This window comes from Leptonychotes weddellii, chromosome 15 (assembly GCF_054177405.1).
Source record: "Leptonychotes weddellii isolate Sample4059 chromosome 15, ASM5417740v2, whole genome shotgun sequence".
In the NCBI taxonomy this organism is placed as follows: Eukaryota; Metazoa; Chordata; class Mammalia; order Carnivora; family Phocidae; genus Leptonychotes; species Leptonychotes weddellii.
In genome coordinates, this window is record NC_138383.1 from 49,169,272 (window position 1) to 49,187,067 (window position 17,796).

The window sequence follows — 17,796 nt, forward strand, 5'->3', positions numbered from 1 at the left end:
AAAAAAAAAAAAGATGCTAAGAGTGGTTTCTGCTGAGTGATAGAGTAAGAGTGATTTTGTTTTGCATCTTTATGCTTGCCTACCTGGAATTTTCTGTGAAGAGCCCATGTTCTACAATGAAAAATAAGACTAAGCTTAAAAAAACTTTAAAAGACATACGGGAAGAAAGAATAGGAGGTGCCATCAAATATTTGGTCACAAAGTTCGGTAGTTTCCAAAAAATAGTTTACAGTAATGTGGCAAACAAGTCTGGAGACCACATACGTAAAGGAATCTATTTTTTTTTTAAGATTTTATTTATTTATTAGAGAGAAAGGGAGCGAGAGCATGAGCAGGGGGCGGGCAAGCAGAGGGAGAGGGAGAAGCGGGCTCCCCGCTGAGCAGGGAGCCCGATGTGGGGCTCGATCCCAGGACCCTGGGATCACGACCTGAGCCGAAGGCAGACGCTTAACGGACTGGGCCACCCAGGCGCCCCAAAGGAATCTATTTCCTCATCTCCGGGGTTGACTCCAGGTCCCCCATCCCAGGTGACAAAGCCCCGCTCTAAGCTTCTACAGCCTGGCTGGGCCCCCAGCGCCTCTCTTCCTGGCCATGTGTGCTCGCCCTGGTCCTGCCCCCTCATTCACTGAAGACGGGCACCTGACTCAGTCCTGCCCTCGACTCCCTAACCAAAGACCTTTCTCTCCATTCCACACCTGTCCCACCTCTGCACTCACCTCTTCTGAAATTCTAGTTTCAAGCCCCCTGCTTTGCCTATAACTTTCTGTCCCTCCAGCTCTCATCTCTCTGCTTTTCTTGGACCTGAAAGACACTCTAGTGCCTTCACCACCCATTATCCCCATCCAGCTTAGAGCCCATGCTCTGTCATTTCAGCCACTGTCTTGCCAGGTGTCTTGGTGTCCTGTCCTTGACCTCCTCCCACCCACCTCAAACCGTGGCCGCTTCTGCTGCCTCTTTATACCCAGCATGCACAGCGCTGCCCAAGGACCCCTCTATGCCCCTGCTGACCAGCGTCCCTGCTCAGAAATCCTTTTCCCTAGCCCGCCGCCGCCTTTCAGTTCCCCGTGGTGACTTTTCCAAACCTTCCTCGCATTCCTCAGACCTCCTCCACCTTCCTACTCCAGGAGGAAACCTTATCCTCCCCTTCCAGGAGCCAGATCATCAGATGAGAGCTCCCTGGAAGCCGTAGCACTGAGACACTCAGACACTGAGCTTGTGGATTTCCCTCCTCCCTCCTCTTGGTCCCGTCTGAAGCTGGTCCCTGCGGGCCCGGGGCTCTGCCTCCCACCCCTGCCGCCTCCTCAGGGACTAATGGTTCCCGGAGACCCCGCAGCGCTCCCTTACCTCCCCTTCTACTTGCTCCTTCTCAACCACATCTCCTTGTCTTTAAAAGAAGTCCTCTGGACTCCCGCCGCCCCCCCAGCTGCCACCCTACCTCCCTGTGCCCACCCACAGCCGCGCCTCCTGGAAGAACGACCTGCAGGCGGCCAACAGCCCCCGGGCTGCCGATACAGAGGCTATTTCTGAGTTCTTCACTTGCCACCCCCTTCTTGAAATAGTCCTTGCTCGGCTTCTGTGATCTCACATCTGCTTACACTTCTATTGCTGGCTTTTAGCGAAATCCGTTCCCTTGCTCTTCGTTGAGGAGGAAGCTCTAAGCCCCAAATCAGTGGTCTTTCTCTTCACTGTTTCTTTTAGACCCGCGCCGATTGACCATGGTCATGGAAACTGTAGGGTCCTGTACGAAATGGCCAAAAGCAACCCTTTCCTCCCTTTTGACATTGCCTTTTAACAATGTCTTACTCCTTCTCCATTGGCTGGCTAGCTAGAAATGCCCTCTAACGTCAAGCCCAGTTGTCTGAGCAGAATTGCCCTGACACCTTTCCTGGCTGATACCTGTCTCTCAGATTATAGCTTTGTCATGGTCAGTGCCAACCCCAAGCTGGCTCCGTCCTGCCCCTTGGCCTGCTCTTGGGCCTTTTAGCCATCGAGCTCTCTGGACAACGAGAGTCATTTTGTTTTTATTTATTTATTTAAGATATATTTATCTACTTTAGAGAGAGAGAGCGTGTGCGCACGTGTGCGAGCAGGGAGAGGGGCAGGAGGAGAAAGAGAAAGAATCCTCAAGCAGACTGACTCCCTGCAGAGCATGGAACCCGACACGGGGCTCGATCCCACAACCCATGAGATCATGACCTGAGCTGAAATCAAGAGTCAGACGCTCAACCCTCTGAGCCACCCAGGCACTCCAAAAGTCACTCTAATTTTAGACTAAATTAGATATGATTAGTAAACAAAAATCAACTTTTTTTTCCCCAAAAGATTCTATATTCCAAACTGCGTAACTCCTAATATGTAGTCGAGAGCCAAGTAATGAAGTCACCCACTCCCTCCGTTAGACTTTGAGCTTGGGGGTCGGGTCGCACCTGCAAACCCAGCTCTTCCACTTAGAAAGCGACCTTGGGCGAGTGACTTCTCCCTCAGGCCCAGCCCTCCGTGTGTGACACAGGGAGGTCAGGGCCTCCCTCACAGGACCGTCGGGAGCATCAGGAGAGCTAAACTTGCAGAGAGCGCGGGCTGCAAGATGCCAGACAGTTGGTAGCTCTTACCCTAAACAATCCCATATACTGTGGACCGTTTCTCACCGTAGAGAGATTCACTTAACGCAGCTGAAGGTGAGAGGATTTGCGGCCTGAGGTACGAACAGCACTTGCCCTGAAGGAGCTAAGGGCTGCCTGTAGCTTCTGCTCCCAACAGTTGGCCCCATTTCCAGGCTCTCTCCTGCTTCCTATACACAAGCCCAACCCGAGAATATAGGAAACGAGCCAGGTTCTGTTGGGCCCAGTTCTCCCAGTGGAGGCACAAACACTTTTGTTGGGTTGGAAACCAAATGTTAGTCCCAGATACAGCCTACCAGGTCTCTAACCGTGACAGATGTCACCTGGATGCTGAGTAACGCCAAATCCCAGGAAGTCCCTCAAGAAGCATGCGTGACGAAATTCTGGCTGGCACATGGAAAGGAGAAGAAAACGAAAATTTGGGGGTGCCTGTTCAAAAGGCCTTGGGCGCTGCTGGGCGTTCTCCCATACTCTAGCTCATTCAGTCTTCCCAACAACGCTGGAAGGGAGCTTCCGTGTAGCGTGACCGTGTCCTGGTTTATGCTTGTTGTCCTTTGGGAACGCTTACTTCTGTTACTCATAGCTGACAGCTAAAGAAACGGGGTCTGAAGAAAGGAAAGTATTCTGCGCGTGGTCCCAAAGCCTCTGCAGCTGGATTCCTTCTGCGACCATCCGGTCATGCCTCATCCAACGACAGCCCGCCTTCTCTGACGTACGACCATTTCGCTGTTGGCTCCGTCCGGGGACAGCCGAGTCCTGGTCTTGACCTCGATAGACCGCCTCACAGCGTTTACCACCCCCTCCTCTCTGATGCTCTCTTCGGCTTCCACCATTGTCTTCGGTCACTCTCTGCGCTCTGGCTCTTCTCCATCCTCGAGCAGGGGCTCATCCCCGCAGGTGGCAATCCTCACACCTCACACGCCGGCCCTGAGCGCTCTTCCGGGACCCCGTGCCACGGACCGCCTGTGATTTGTGTGCCCCAAAGTGACTTCACGGCCAACTCACAACACATCACCTTCTTCCCCCATCAGAGTCCCCTTCTCCGTCGGCCGACTCTTCATCCTCTCGGTCCCCCAGGGCCAGACAATGGAGTATCATCCTGGTCTCCTCCCTCTGCCCCAGACCTGCCTCCAGGAAATTATGGAGCCAGGTGATTCTGCCTTCACTTCTGGCCATCTACTTTGACCTCCGCAGCCCCGAACTTAGTCCCCACCGCCTCCATCCCTCTCCTGGATCTGTCCCCACTTTTCTCCCCTCCAGTCCGTTCTCTTGACATTGTAGGCAGGTCACCTCTTTACCATGCAAATCTGATTGTGCTATTCTCCCTAGAAAACGCTTAACCCTGAACTGTACACTTTGAAAGGGTGACTTTTATAGTGTGTGAGCTATATCTCAACAAATGAACAAACAAAAGCCAGGTTTACAAAGCCTCAGTTGACCTGGTCTGGCCTCCACACCCCTCATCGCCCACCCTCCCCAGCCACTGTCTCTTAGCTTTGCCCTCTGCTCCCCAGCTCGCCACTCTTACCCCTAAACTCTGTGCTGTTTATTCTTTGCAGGAAGCCTTCTGTCCTCTCCTGCTTATCCCTCGACTCCCTGGTCCCTTCGGGCCTCAGCTGGAGGTGATGCCTGTCCCGAAAGCCTTCACTGATCTCCCCAGGCTGGGGTTGGATGTTCCTGAGGCACCTCGTACTTAGCCTTTCACCTCTGTTCCTTTTATGAATCTTGAGTGACTGCCCTGGGCTGAGCACCGAGAGAGGGAGGTGCTGGGTACTCAGTGGCAAATATGGGCCAGCTGTCTGCCCTCCTAGAGCTTTGAGTCTAAGAAGGGAGGAAGGTGGACATTAAACTGAATTAACACTAAATACTTGCATTGCATTGAGAGGGAGGGAGGGAATGTTTGACACGGTTGGAGGGGTCAGGGAAGACTCCCCCGAGGAGATGACACTAAGCAGAGCCTCTTAAGGGGAAGGAGCTGACCAAGCCAGCAGTGAGGGGTGGGGCGTTCGGCGCAGGGGACAGCATGGGACAAGGCCCTGCCAGAAGGGAGCCTGGGGGGGTTTCAGAAGTAAGATCTGCCGCCCAGCCCGCGTTTTGTAACTTTGGCCCCTTCCCTCTGAGCCGGAGGCCTCGCTCCCTCCCCCTGGATTGGAGGCCGGCTTCCTTCTACTTGTCTGGAGCTACCTGCTCTCGGTGTCCGGCTGCCACGGTGGGGGGGTGGGGGAAGGCCACGCTGCCCCGTGGGGGGGCCACACAACGGGTGTCCACGGCCAACAGCACCTGCCAGCGGTGCCACTGAGCCACTTGCAAGTGGATCCTGCAGCTCAGGGCAGTACACCGGGCGGGGTCCCCACGGAACGCTGCCCACATCCCAGGTCTGTTAGCAAAATAAAGATCGGGGGCTGTTTGAAGGCTGGCTTTGATGTGCAGCGACAGGCAGGTCCCACAGGCAGCTGGCCCCGCGTCCTGTGTGCGTCCTGTGTCCCACAGCGGGGGGCGCGGCTACTCACCGTGTAGTTGTGTGACCTTTGGCAAGTTCGTTCATCTCTCTCTGCCTCCGGGTCCTCAGTACTTCGGTTTGTTGTGAGGCGGGTGAATGAGTAAGTGATGAATGCAGGTGCACGCAGATCTCCAGGCAACACAGACCGGCCGGCGGCAGCGTCCGGGCGAGCCCCGGAGCCGCCGACCGTCACTCTCTCCCGTGGTTGTGTGTCTGTTTTATAGTAGGTGCGCGCGTGCATCTACAGCATACAGCTTTCGGTCCCATCTGCAGCGACCCTGTCTCTGCGTGTCGGGTCCCAGTGCCTGACCCTCACTTCTGCATCCCCAGGACCCGAAACAGGGCCGCGCACAAAGCGCCTGATAACTTTGTGTGGTTAACGAATGGACGAGCAGCCCGCGCGCGTGAGTCGCGGAAGCCGTCGCGGAAGCCCTCGCAGGTCCCGACCTGGTCCCGACCCGGTGTCCGGACGGTCCCTCCGCAGCAGCCGTCCCTGCTCTTGTTGTGGACGTCATCCCACATCCCTCGCAGCCAAGGGTCCTGTGCCACCCACGTCCCACCAGTGAGATGTGCTCAGAAGTCTTCGAAGGACTGCTGGCAAAATGAGTGCTTGCATCTAGGCCCCGCCCTTGCCGCCTCCCCCCTTCCCCCCTTCCCCCCTTCCTGCCCACGGCGCGGGCCCGAAGTAGAGAAGCGAGACCAGCGACAAACGTGAGGCCCAGAGCTGCCCTGTGGAATGATGGCACCACAGACTCTTATTTGAGAAAAACGAACTCTTGGTAGTTAGGTCCGAGCACTGAGCCTTCTGTTCTTTGCACGGGATCCGTTCTCAGTGACCCGCTGGGGTGGAGGAAGGTCTGCCCGGAGGGGCTGTCCGCTAAGGGCAGGGGGACATTTCATCTTGCTCACTGCTCCAGAGGAGGGCCGGCAGGACTCACCAGCACAGATGTGACTCTCCACCTCTCTGCAGCTCTCTTCAAATGGCCAGGGCGGGCAAGCGGCAAGACCTTCACGTGTTCTGCGTCGTATGGCCCGAGTTCCAACATTTCAAAGAGCAGGGCTTACGTGGACCGTTCATTCCTGGATGATGAATACAGGTGTGTCTTTATTGCCACTCCACGCCGGGCATTCGGGGGCTGTTGCGGGCGCAGAGATGACTGAGTCAGATGGTGGAGGCCGTCCCGATAGCAACAATGTCCATGGGGTTTACCCAAACTCGGCTGTGCGGGGCTGGGCCCGTCAACCTTAACCTGCCGCCGGTGTCTGGGCATTGGGGTCAAGACTAAATGAGAGATCCCCTCCCTCTGCTCCAGTGTGCATCCAGATCGGAATCGGGGGCAGTACTAAAAGGTTTCAGACTAGTCCTAAACTTCGCCCCCAGGGTTAAAGCTTTAGGAATTGCTGCCACGGGAACACAGGTGTAAGAGTCGAGGTAGAGCACTGAGACGGGTGCTCAGAGTCCCGGGACTACATATATTAGCACCTTTCACACGTCACTTTAAATGACCCGTTTGTGTGTGTGTACTATGTCGGGGCAGAGGATTGGGCCATTTTGAGACTCATGGAAATGATAGCACCTTTCTCCAAAATAATACGTATCTGAGCTTGCGCACACGTGCAAACACACACACAGACACACGATTTAGAAACCACCTCAGCACTTCTGGAGATCCAGGTGAAGAATCCACTTGCGACTTGCCCTGAGGGTGGAAACGTTTTCTGGACCATAATTTGGTCCTTTATTGGGTACTGTCTTCACTTACCTTTTCATGTGTGTATGTTTTATCCCATTGAGAAGGCGGCCCCTGCGAGGACATACGGGCCTTTGCTCTCCTCAGTGATCTGTGCTCACAGGGACGGCAGCTCAAGGGAAATCCGCCAGTTGAGTCCTTTGAAGTCGCTATGGTTTCCTGAGGATGGGCAGCGTTCAGTATTCCAACTGTCACCCCACCCCGCTCCAAAACGGAAGAGGTCACCGCAAGAGGACTTGGACCCCACGCTCATGTGCTATGTACTTTCTAGATTTTTGGCCGAGGCAATATTTACATACTCCTCATGCAAACAGCCAGCCTTGGATTTGTAGAGAACAACAAGGTAGTGCCTCGGGAAAAGCTTTACACACACGCACACACGTCGGTAAGTGTTACTAAGGGAATGTACTGTATTCTCTTTGAAATGCGTGCTCTTTATTCCGTCCGCAGCTCTGCACTTGGCCCTGAACACACCCACACCTGTAATCAGAGCCCCTACCTGCGCCATCCCATGGGTTTTATTCCTCAAACTTTACTCCTGGTGGACAAAATACAGACCAGAATGTAGCCAAATGCTAAAAAAACAGGAGCCATGTGGTGTTTCCTTTTTCAGATCCTTCCTCCCACCTGTACATTCCAGGGAGCCCCCTTTGATTGTAACCTCTTTAGAACTTGGGCGGGTTTTCCCCCCCTTGTCCCCCCTCCCCCCGCCCCCGCCCCCGACTCTGTGGGCGACGACCGCCACCTGATGGCCATATGGGGGAATGGCAGGTGGATTTCCCCCCAAATCTGGGCAGAGGAAGGCCTCTAGGGTTTGGTCTCGTTCTGAGGGGAACCAGGACAGAGAAGCTGCCACAGCTGCCCGACGTCCTACTTCTTGGTCTCGCCTTGCCTCCCAGGTCACAGCGTCCCATCCACACTAGTTACTATGGACAGATGAGTTCACTCAACATTGGAGGTCATCCCATCAACATTTATTGAGCAGCGACTGTGCGCCCAACACTGGGAACCCGGCGGTGACCCAGATGGCCGTCTCACATCCATAATCTTAAAACCAACACTGGAATAAGTACTCTGGAATAAGTGTGATGCTGAGAGACGATCTAATGGAAAATCTTGCTTTCTACACCAAGAAATCAGAAAAGCTCCTGAGGAAGAAACATTTAGGGTCAGCTAGGTGGGGGACGGGAGGAAGAGTGTGGAGGCAGAGGGAACGGTGTGTTAGGGCTCTGGGTCACGGAGACAGCCCCAGCGGCTGGGACACAGGGAACAGAGGTGAGGCACGCAAGGGGGGCACCGGCCGGTTCGTGCAGCGTCTTCAGATGGACAGGACCTTATTCCCAAAGCACCCGGAAGCCACTGAAGACTCCGAAGGAAGGCAAGTCAGATGCTGGGTTTGGTTCTCAGCGCTCACTCGGACTACTGCGTGGGGGGTCGGGGGCGGACGCGGAAGTGGGGGGCTGGTGAGGACGTCTGCACAGCGGTCTGGACAAGCAGTGAGGAAGAGGATGCATCCCAGAGGCATTTAGGAGCTAGGATCTCCTTGGAGAGTGACGGGGGTGCGAGGAGAGGGGGGCGTTTCTGGCAGGAGGTGCTGCGGGTAGGAGACTCCGCGGGTGGGGGTGCTGCCTGTCATCCTCATTCCCCTCCCCTGCCGGGGTTAAAGGAGACAAATCTGGCCACCACCCCCCATGGCGGCTGTCTTTGGGACGAGCCTAGGACAGTGAGATCCTCTCTCTACCCTGAAAGAACACGAACTTTGGATTTAGACTTGAGTTTGCATCCTGGCCACTAACCAGTGTGCCTTCCTGCTACTAAATCTTGCCGAGCTTAGGGAGCTCCCCTCTACTTGCTGGATGGGATGCTGCCCGGGGTCATCGATCGCTTACGGAAGCCAAATAGGAAAAAAAATCTTTCTTAGCTTCAAAAAGACTTCTGTGTAAGATCGTGGTGACGGCACCCACCTTAGAGAGTAGCTGCATTAAAAAGGGTATACAAAGCACATAGCATAAGGTCTAGCCTGAACTACCGACTAACCCTTCACTTCCTTTCTTCCCTTTGGGGTTCCAACTAGCAAGTACTCTTCAGAAGGCAGATCAGCCAGCTTTGTATGGCCAGCAATAGACACTTCCTGTTCCTGTCTGTGGAAATCCCATCCTCTCGCAGCCGTCCCCGTTCCCATCACTGCCATACAAGTTCTCCCATCCCTCATCCCTGTGTAGGGCTTCTTCTCCGACTGTCAAAAAGTTCTGCCTGAGCTCTGGCTGTCTCCCTAACCCAAGATACTTTATCTTCTCATGTCACTCCTGAGAATTAATGAACGTGCTTCTAGCATTCTCCCTAACTTTGAACAAATCACAGCGGGACTGGGAAATAGGACCTGTACACTTCAGAAGGACGCGGGAACCACAGGCCAGTTCCCAGATCGGAGTGGAGGTCTATGTCCAGCCCTCCGCCCCCTCCCCCACCTACAGGACACAGATACGGCCAAACTCAAAATACATCTTGAGTCCACACAAGCCTTCGTCTCCAACCCTATAGCTCTGTGAGGTCATCGTCGAAGTAGAGCAGTATTGCAGGTGTGTAGAGTGTACCGTCCATGTTGAGATAGTCAAATTCTTCATCCTCATCCCGGATCCCATTCTCTTCCAGGGTATAATCCATGTTCAGTTTCTTCCCCTCATATTTCCATGTATAGCTGGCAGCATGTGCATTAAAGGGGAGACAGCGGTGCAGGATTTCCCACATTGATTCCTGGGCCCCCACCTGCAGAACATGAAAGCGCCCCACCCCCCAGGATTCTGGATGGGACACACACACACACACACACACACACACAGACCCGCGCCCCAAGCCAAGGCCCGGAGCGCAGATGATCGTGCTGGGCTCAGAGTGCCTCCCTTGGCAGATAATATTTTTAGGCACTTCCCAGTCCCCCAAACGAAGCTGGAGCTCCAGCATACGGCGGAGGGCCCTAAAGGGTCAGAGTCACTGCCCCCTCCCTTCATCCCTTCCACAGAGAACATTAATAAGAGAGTCCGGTTGCAACTACTATCCAAAACACAGCATGGGAGTGCTTCCGAGGACCACCATCACTAGGGTGCATGAACTGCTGACCCGGGGCTTATGAGGGCCTCTCTTGTACCCTGTGATCCGGCCACTCCTCCATTCCCAACCCCGCAGACCTAGGTGGTCTGCTCTCCTCGGTTACCCCTAAAGAGGGGGAAAATACTGCTCCCACTGGCTCTGGAGAGCCAACGGCCTGAAGATCTCCTGGGAGAGTTGCTGGGATTCCCAGTTTCCTCTGACCTGCCCGCAGGCACCAGTTCTCACCTCCAGCGCGTGCTCCTGCGACGTGAGCGTGTTAATGATGCGGATGTTGCGGGTCTTGGCAGACAGCCGCCCCACCTCATAACGCACCCCCTGCCACCAGGGCTTCCCGAAATCATTGGCCCAGTCCGAACGCGGCAGCTGAGGCGGGACGTGCAGAAAGCGGCCCCGGGGGGTGCGGTATCTCAGGGTACCGGTCAGCGGATCGACGTGCTTGCGGATCTTTAACGCAGGGATCGGGAGAGGGGCCTCGGGGCAGTCACGACCTCCGACTCCGGCCAGCTCCCGCCTTTCCTCCCCACCCCGCGGTCCCGCGGTCCCGCGGTCCCATTCCACCCCCCCACCCCCACCCCGGGTTCCGGCAGAACTCACGTCTCTGGTCTTCGGATCGAACCAGTGGCTGATGTCCTGGCCGGCAACTTCCACGATGGGTTTTAGCAGCAGGTCTCCTGGGAAGGAGCAGCCGCCGTCAGCGCCCGCCGCGCACGAACCAGGCACCTGCCCCGCGACGCACACCCTGACCCTGGCCCAGAGCGCGGCCCTTACCCTTGTACTTGCGAGCCAACGGCGTCAGATCGTACACGGAGCCCAGGTAGGACACCCACAGGTCTTCCGGCGCGTTGTGTTGGGCCACCTCGGCCGGCGTGAAATAGCGACGCCGGAAAAACTCGAAGTCTGGCCCCCCCACGAGGCCCCGGCGCGGCACGGCTCTTGCACCGTCGGCCACCTGCGTCTCTGGTTGCTTCATCGCCCCTCAGCACGCACGCACTCACTCACTGACTCACTGACTCACTGACTCACTCACTGCATCTTCCCCCTCGCGAGCGCGTTGGTCCGCTGACATGGAAACCATTGTCCCTTTCCGGCCACCGTCTACCGAGATCAAACACTGGGCGGGGGCTGTGCGCGCTCACGGGAAATGTAGTCTGAGTCTGGCTTTCAAGGAATTGAGTTGCGTCCTCCAGAGGTCCGGGGGAAAGCGAACGCCCTCCGTCTTCAGAGTGGTCTGGACGGGAGGGGATATTTAGGACTGACTGGCGAAGCAGAGAAGCAAGGGAGTATGGGGTGGAGTGTGATTACGAGAAAAAGTGTCTCGCTAAATTCCCGGCTTCCTGAAGGGTCTGTATGAAACTAAAGCGGTGAAACTTCTCGCGATATCTTAAGACATCCGGCGCCGGAGAAGTAGGAGGAGCTCGCGAGATCTCTGCAGTTGCCCAGGAGACGACGAGGGGGAGGAGAGGTGATCTCGCGAAAGAAAAGAGGTCGGGAGCGCTCGCGAGATCTCAGACCGCCGGACCCGAAAGCTTCTTAGGAAGTTGAAGGGCCCAGAGGAGGCCCCGGGGCAAATGGCCGGAGCTGGACCAACCATGCTGCTACGAGAGGAGAATGGCTGTTGCAGCCGGCGTCAGAGCAGCTCCAGCGCCGGGGTTAGCGCGGGTTGGGGTTCTGGGATCGAGGGGCAGCCTGGGAGCAAGATGGGAGTGGGGGGCCGGAGGGGGAACTGCGGCTCCCGGCAGCCTCTGGGCTCGGTGGGAGCGCCCCGCGGGCTGTCGGGAGCTGTGGTTCCGCGGGTGGGCGGCCGCCGGGGCGGTGCCGTCTCAGCGCGTGTCGCGCCCCGCGCAGGACTCGGACGGGGAGCGCGAGGACTCGCCGGCCGCGCGGGCCCGGCAGCAGCTGGAGGCGCTGCTCAACAAGACTATGCGCATTCGCATGACAGATGGACGGACCCTGGTCGGCTGCTTCCTCTGCACCGACCGCGACTGCAATGTCATCCTGGGCTCGGCGCAGGAGTTCCTCAAGCCGTCGGGTCAGTGCCCGGGGGATGCACGGCCCCCTGGGAATGCGGCGGAGCCTCCCCGCAAGGCGCTGTCCCCTCAGTGTCTGGCTGCACCCCTGTGTTCTGGGGCTAGAAGGGGCGGGACCGGCGCTGGCCTGCCTCCCTGATGCTCTGACCCTTCTTTCCAGATTCCTTCTCGGCGGGGGAACCCCGTGTACTGGGCCTGGCCATGGTACCCGGCCACCACATCGTTTCTATTGAGGTGCAGAGGGAGAGCCTGGCAGGGCTTCCCTATCTCTGACCTCGATCGCGCATGCTTTGCGGACCATTAAACCTGGAACGACGTGCCTAGTGTCCGAGTGTCGCTGGGATGTCGGGAGCACTCTCAACCCTCCTTCCCCAACCTGGACGTGCAGGGGAGCCAGAGGTTCCCTCTGGCTCGGGGGTGGGGGTGAACTAAGGACCAGCAGGGCCCAGGGTGGGCCCCTCCATCTTCCCTCCCACGCTGCTGCTCCAGCATTGTGGCCGGAGGGGGTGTCATCCTGCTCCGGAAGGCCCATTGTTTCCCTCCCCGGCCTGGCAACACCGAGTTCCTCCAAGCTGGGGTCAGAGAACGGGCTCGGGTCCCCAAGGGGAGCAGGGCAGGCGACGGAGGCCGGGCCCTCTCCACTCTGTTGAGGGGGGAGGTGACTTCAGCGTCAGGGACAGAGCTCTGGGGTCTGGCCAGGAAGAACGGGCTACCGCGATAAGGGAAGGCCCCCGGGCGGCCGAAGGATGCGGTCTTGCGCCCCCGCCCCTCTGCCCCGGCTTGTTTCCTGCTCCTGGGCACAGGACGGGGGTGACAGGAATTGTGCCATCTCTGTGCTCACAGGATCCCAGGAACGCGTTCAGTTCGTTCTTTATTGATGTGTGCTCACTCCTTCCCCTCCAACCTGCCTCCCCCACCCCCAGCCCGTAAATACTAGAAGAGCTGCACCAGGCAAGGAGGACACGCGGTTCCGTCGTCCTGAGGGAGGAGGAGGGGAGGGCGGAGTGATGGGGGGTGTGCAGCGTCCAGCCCAGATGTCCAGGATTCAGATCTAGGTAGGAGGAGGAGAGGGGGTTTCCCGGGGTGTGGCGGCCTTCCGCCAGCTCTCGTCCACGGATGCTCCGGTTCCCCGAGGCGGTGCTGGACCCCGGCTTAGGCAGGGTGGGGGCGGGGCAGGTCGGGAGACCCCCGGGCTTCAAGTCCTCGGGCCGCCTGGGAGTGGGGGCAGTCGTCAGGGTGGTTCTTGACTCGAGGGTCCTCAGACCCAGACCTTCCCTGACGTGGGAGCGGCCTGGGGCCCCGGGGAGGCCCGGGTCTGCCGCGGCTGCGGGGCGCGCCGGCGCCGGTAGAGGGCCCGGCTGTAGGGCACGAGGCAGTCGGCCAGGCGGAGGCGCAGGCAGAGGCGGCGGTAGCTGGCCAGGGCCAGCACGAGCAGCGGCACGAGGAGCAGGAATCCGGTGACCAGCAGGGCCGTGAAGCCCGGGTCCCGCAGGTGCGCAGTGCAAGGGGGCGCCTGGGAGCGCAGGAACTGCGGGAGGAGAGCAGGCGTCAGGCCCCACCAGGCCCGACAGCCCGGGCGGGCAGCCGTGGCCCGCAGACCCCCACCGCCACCGTCCCCGCGAAGGGCCGCGCTCACCTGGGAGTGGCAGAGGAAGCCGAAGCCTAGCATGGTGACAGCGGGTAGCAGGATGGTCCCCAGCACCAGCGCCAGCAGCAGGAGGTTGAAGGCAGCCACCAGCAGGTTCTGGGCCGTGACCAGCACAGCGCAGGCCCAGCAGTCCAGGGGGTCCCGGGGCTCCGGGCCGCCGCCGGGAGCCGGTCGCTGCGCCCCGGGGACATCCGCCATGGCCTGCCTGGCTCCCGCCCGCCTGGGCCGCGGCCCTTATAGCCCTCTTTCCTGCCCCTCCCCCGGCCCAGCCTCTCCCCACCCCCCCTTATCCTGGAATGCGGCTCCAGGATTAGGCACCCCCCCATCCCGAGGAGCGGACCAGCGCTCTGGACATTCCACAGGCGCCTCGGGGAGGGGCTCGCCCCGCCGGGGTCTGCGCAGCCGGGGCAGCCCTCCTCCCCGCGCGCGCCCCGCGAGCCCCAGCACGTTAGCGAAGCCGGATGTTTTTCTCTGATTTTATTTTTCATATTAATATTCTCACACAAAAATCACCGAAAATAGGGGTAGGGTTGGGAAGACCCCTCTGCCCCTGGGGCAGAGAGACAGTGCAGTGCGAGGGGGCGGGGCTGTAAACCCCCCAGCCCTCCGCAGCCCCAGCGTGGGAGAGAAAATCCACCGACGAAACAAAAATAAAGCCCCAGAGAAACTCATCCCGGGGTGTCCCTGCCCCAGTGAGGCCCTGGCCCTGGGCTGGTTCACGCTTGAAAAGAAAAGGGGAGGCGGTGGGGTGGGGAGGGGGGGGTGAGGGGAAGGTCCGTGTTTTTAAAATTGGCCGGGGCTGGGAAGGACGGGGTTCCTTTTCCTCATAGTTCTTTCTTTAAAACTTTAAATTTTTTTTATTTATTTATTATTATTATTATTTTATTTTTTTACAAAATACCATTTCAGTTCCCACTTCTTCCCCTACAGTACAGGAGTCGCTCACCCTCAGGCGGGGTTGGGGTCGGGTCGGGAGTGGGGGCCTGGTCCGAGAAAGTGCAGGACGTCGGGGAGGGGAGCGGGTTTGAGCACCATGAGAACCCGGCTGGAGCCGCGGGCGGACGGGCGGAGACGGACGGGGCCGGCCCCGGACACACACTGGGGCGCAGGGAGAGCCCGGCGGCGGGGCGGTCCCCGGAGGGGCGGGCGGGATGGCTTCGGGGAGGGGGGATGCGGGAGGTCGGGTTTTCGCAAAAATGAATAAATAGAGGTGAGTGGGACTGTTATAAATTAAAAACCAAAAAACAACAAAACAAAAAAAAACAGAAAATACAAATCATAACCAAGTGAAGAAACAGAGACATGTACAAGGGTCACAGCTAGCGCTGGAAGTAAAAAAGGAGGTTCGGGGGGGGGGGTAAAGCCCATAGAAGAATCTCATGAAAACCTCGGCTGCCGTAACGTCTATGTACATACACGAGCCGCGTGCATCTGCGCCGGGCGGGCGGGCGGCTGGCAGGCGTGAGGGAACCCGTATGTGACCCCCGCCGCCGCCGGAGCCTGGTCGTTGTGTCTGTTGCTAGAAGGCCAAAGTCGGTGAGGGGAGGCGCTGGTGGGCGAGGGGCTGCCAGCCCCCTCCCCCGTCTCCCATTTTTTTTCCTTTTTTCCTCTTATTTGTTAAAAAAAAATTTTTTTTTTTCTTAATAAATTAAGTGAAGGGGAGCTGCCAATGGGGTGGAAGGGCTGGGCCCGACCCCCTTCCCGGCCAGAGGCGGGACCTAGGTCCAGCCCAGGCGTGTGCTGGTGGCCCCGCGGCGCCCGGCGGGCGGGCGGGCGGGGCGTCCGGCCTCATCGCGACGTGCCGGCGGGGGCCTGCGGGGAGAAAGCGGGCGCCGGGGCTCAGCGGCGGGCTCGGCGGCGGGGGCGCCCCGGGGGACCCCCCCCGCCCCGCCCGCCGGGCCTCACCAGCGTGAAGGCGTCGTAGGCCTGCGCCAGCTCCTCGGTGCGGTATTGCTCCAGCACCACGACGCCCTGCAGGCCCGCGCTCCGCCGCCGCGCGCACGCCTCGCAGTGCACCAGGTACGTGTTGCGGCTGCCGTTCTCGCTCGTCACGAACAGGATGTTGAACACCTCCACCTGGGGCCCAGAGCAGGGGCCGTCAGCGGGAGGGCAGTCCCAGGGCCGGGGGGGGGGGGGGCCGGGGGGCGGGCGGGCCCACTCACGTCGCACTCGTTGCAGTAGTAGGCGGGCTCGTCCTTGACCCGGCCCTGGTAGGCGATCTTCTTGCCGGCGCGCACCAGGCTCTCGCGCTGCACCTGGCAGTGCTTCATCGACTGCAGGAGGCAGAACCTGCGCGCGGGGGGCGCGAGGGGCCGGTGAGGCCGGGCGGCGCGGGGGGAGTGGGGGGGCCCTCCCCGCTCCAGGCCGGGTCACAGTCCCTGACCTGGGCATCTGTCACAGCTGACATTTCATGTGGCTCTTGTCTACTTGGACCAGAGGAAAAGAAAGCGCCTGGGAGCGGGGCCCCTGTCGGGCGCCCCAGCGCACCGATAGCGCGGGGGCCCCCGGGGGGGGGGGGGGCAAGCGGGCAGAAGCAGGTGGAAAACTGGGTGGAATCAAACAGGAAGCACAAGAGCGGGGCCAGGTCGGGTGGAGATGGGCTGCTTCCCAAATGGGGCCCTCACTTGATCATCTTGAACAAGTCCGGGTCGCTGATTTTGACCGTGCGAGCCACGTTCCAGGACACGTGAATCATGGGCACGATGGATTTGACGTTCTTCACCTCGTTCCACTCGTATCGTTCCAGGGCCAGCTGGTACTGATAGGCTGCGGGCCAGAGGGGGGCACTGAGGATGCCCGGCCATCCCGGACCACGGCGGGGGGGGGGGGAGGGAGATGGGGGGGGATGGCCCTTCCCGCCCGGCGCCCCCCTCCCCGCAGGGCTCACTCGCCGCGGGCCCCACCCTCTCACCGGTGAGGGGCCCCACGTTCCAGGCGATGTTGTTGCACCAGCCGGTGGCCTGCACCCAGTGCACGGTGCCCGCGTTAATCCACACGAGGTCTCCGGGGCGCTGCACGAAGCGGTACACAGGGATATTGGAAGCATAGAGATCGTCCAGGATTGGCCACCAGGAACCAGTCAGGTAGTCCACGCCGTGCCTGCGGGGTGGCCACAGGGTCAGGGCGAAGTCTGAGGACCCGGGGCCGGGCCGGGCCTGCGGGGGAGGGGCACTGGGGCGGGGGGGCGCCAGGGCGGCGCGCACCGGTCGCAGAAGGCGCTGATGGTCTCCCAGTAGTGCTCGTGCACCGCGAACCACTCGCAGTCGCCAGGGCCAATGTTGATGTTGACGGAGCAGAAGTTGTTGTTCTCCTGGTGGCCTGCAGGGGGCGACAGAGAACGGCGTGGCTGGCCTGGGCCGAGCCGGCGCTCGGCGCCCGGCCCGCCCTCGCGCCCTCATTGGCTGGCGGAGGAGCGCCGGCCGCAGCCCCGCCCCCCACGCGCGCCCGGGCCAGGAGCGCACCTGGCGTTCGGCTGCCGGGGACCTTCATGTACAGCTGCACCGTGTTCATGCCCAGGATGGTGTGGCCCACGTGGCTCAGCATGTTGCCCGTGGATGTGACCCGCATGAAGGCGGGCAGCTTCAGCAGCTCCTGCAGCTGGGGCTTCCACCTGCGGGGGCGAGGGTGCAGCAGAAGTGAGCGGCTCCCCCCCAACTCTGCCCGCCCAGCGGCACTCCGGCCCCGCCCCGCAGACCTCTTGGCGTCAGACAGGTCGATGTTGGTGCCAAACTTGATGATGTGATGGTTCTTCGGGTCCGGGGCGCTGCTGGCGAGGCAAAGAGCGCGGGTTGGTGGAGAAGCACCGAGAAAGCAAGGAGTCAGGAAGGGGAGGGCCAAACAAGACGTACCTGGGAGGAGTTCCTGTGGTGCTGTCGGGCTCCTCGGACTCCTCGTCCTCGCTCTCCTTCTCCTCCTGCTTGGCCACAGCGCGGGGAGGAGGGGCAGGCCTGGGTCAGCGCCCGCCCCGCAGCGCGCCTCCCCCCGGCCCCATCCCCGGCACAGCCCGCGGATCCCGACCCCCTGCGCCTGCCCAGGGGCGCGCCTCTCACCTGCAGGGACTCCTGGAAGGACGAGGCCTGGTACTGCGCGTACTTGGCAATGGTGGTGTGGGAACGGGAGCTCTCGCAGGGCCAGATCTGCCGCG

The 17,796-nt window shown here is 59.7% G+C and overlaps 4 protein-coding genes and 1 long non-coding RNA gene across 6 annotated transcripts in view; 2 read left to right on the forward strand and 3 right to left on the reverse strand.

Annotated features, from left to right (window-relative positions):
- Positions 1-16: 16 nt before the first annotated feature.
- LOC145717430 (uncharacterized) lies at positions 17-9,368 on the forward strand. Its single transcript, XR_014140634.1, has 2 exons — positions 17-7,254; positions 7,769-9,368. It is a non-coding gene; the product is annotated as an uncharacterized LOC145717430 (long non-coding RNA).
- Positions 7,822-11,004, reverse strand: CYB5D1 (cytochrome b5 domain containing 1). The gene is made up of 4 exons (XM_006738882.3): positions 10,746-11,004; positions 10,572-10,648; positions 10,203-10,421; positions 7,822-9,635 (listed from the first exon to the last, which is right to left on the reverse strand). The coding sequence occupies exons 1-4, from the start codon at positions 10,945-10,947 to the stop codon at positions 9,405-9,407; spliced, it is 729 nt and encodes a 242-aa protein (XP_006738945.1). The 5' UTR covers positions 10,948-11,004; the 3' UTR covers positions 7,822-9,404.
- Positions 11,005-11,394: 390 nt separating this feature from the next.
- Positions 11,395-12,319, forward strand: NAA38 (N-alpha-acetyltransferase 38, NatC auxiliary subunit). Of its 2 annotated transcripts, XM_006738884.3 has the most exons (3): positions 11,395-11,626; positions 11,823-12,006; positions 12,165-12,319. In XM_006738884.3, the coding sequence occupies exons 1-3, from the start codon at positions 11,546-11,548 to the stop codon at positions 12,275-12,277; spliced, it is 378 nt and encodes a 125-aa protein (XP_006738947.1). In that variant the 5' UTR covers positions 11,395-11,545; the 3' UTR covers positions 12,278-12,319. The 2 variants fall into 2 exon arrangements, with proteins under 2 accessions (XP_006738947.1, XP_006738946.1); XM_006738883.3 differs by having other exon boundaries at positions 11,586-12,006.
- Positions 12,320-12,857: 538 nt separating this feature from the next.
- TMEM88 (transmembrane protein 88) lies at positions 12,858-13,888 on the reverse strand. Its single transcript, XM_006738885.3, has 2 exons — positions 13,641-13,888; positions 12,858-13,532 (listed from the first exon to the last, which is right to left on the reverse strand). Exons 1-2 carry the CDS (start codon positions 13,848-13,850, stop codon positions 13,263-13,265), a joined length of 480 nt encoding a protein of 159 aa, XP_006738948.1. The 5' UTR covers positions 13,851-13,888; the 3' UTR covers positions 12,858-13,262.
- A 226-nt stretch (positions 13,889-14,114) lies between these two features.
- Positions 14,115-17,796, reverse strand: part of KDM6B (lysine demethylase 6B) — a 21,628-nt gene continuing 17,946 nt past the window's right edge. Inside the window, exons 15-24 of the mRNA XM_081806011.1 lie at positions 17,702-17,788; positions 17,501-17,565; positions 17,347-17,418; positions 17,114-17,262; positions 16,856-16,970; positions 16,564-16,751; positions 16,277-16,418; positions 15,815-15,941; positions 15,558-15,728; positions 14,115-15,464 (exon numbers count right to left, since the gene is read on the reverse strand). Coding sequence (XP_081662137.1) covers positions 15,441-15,464; positions 15,558-15,728; positions 15,815-15,941; positions 16,277-16,418; positions 16,564-16,751; positions 16,856-16,970; positions 17,114-17,262; positions 17,347-17,418; positions 17,501-17,565; positions 17,702-17,788 — 1,140 coding nt within the window. The 3' untranslated portion in view covers positions 14,115-15,440. The remainder of the gene's footprint in view (positions 15,465-15,557; positions 15,729-15,814; positions 15,942-16,276; positions 16,419-16,563; positions 16,752-16,855; positions 16,971-17,113; positions 17,263-17,346; positions 17,419-17,500; positions 17,566-17,701; positions 17,789-17,796) is intronic.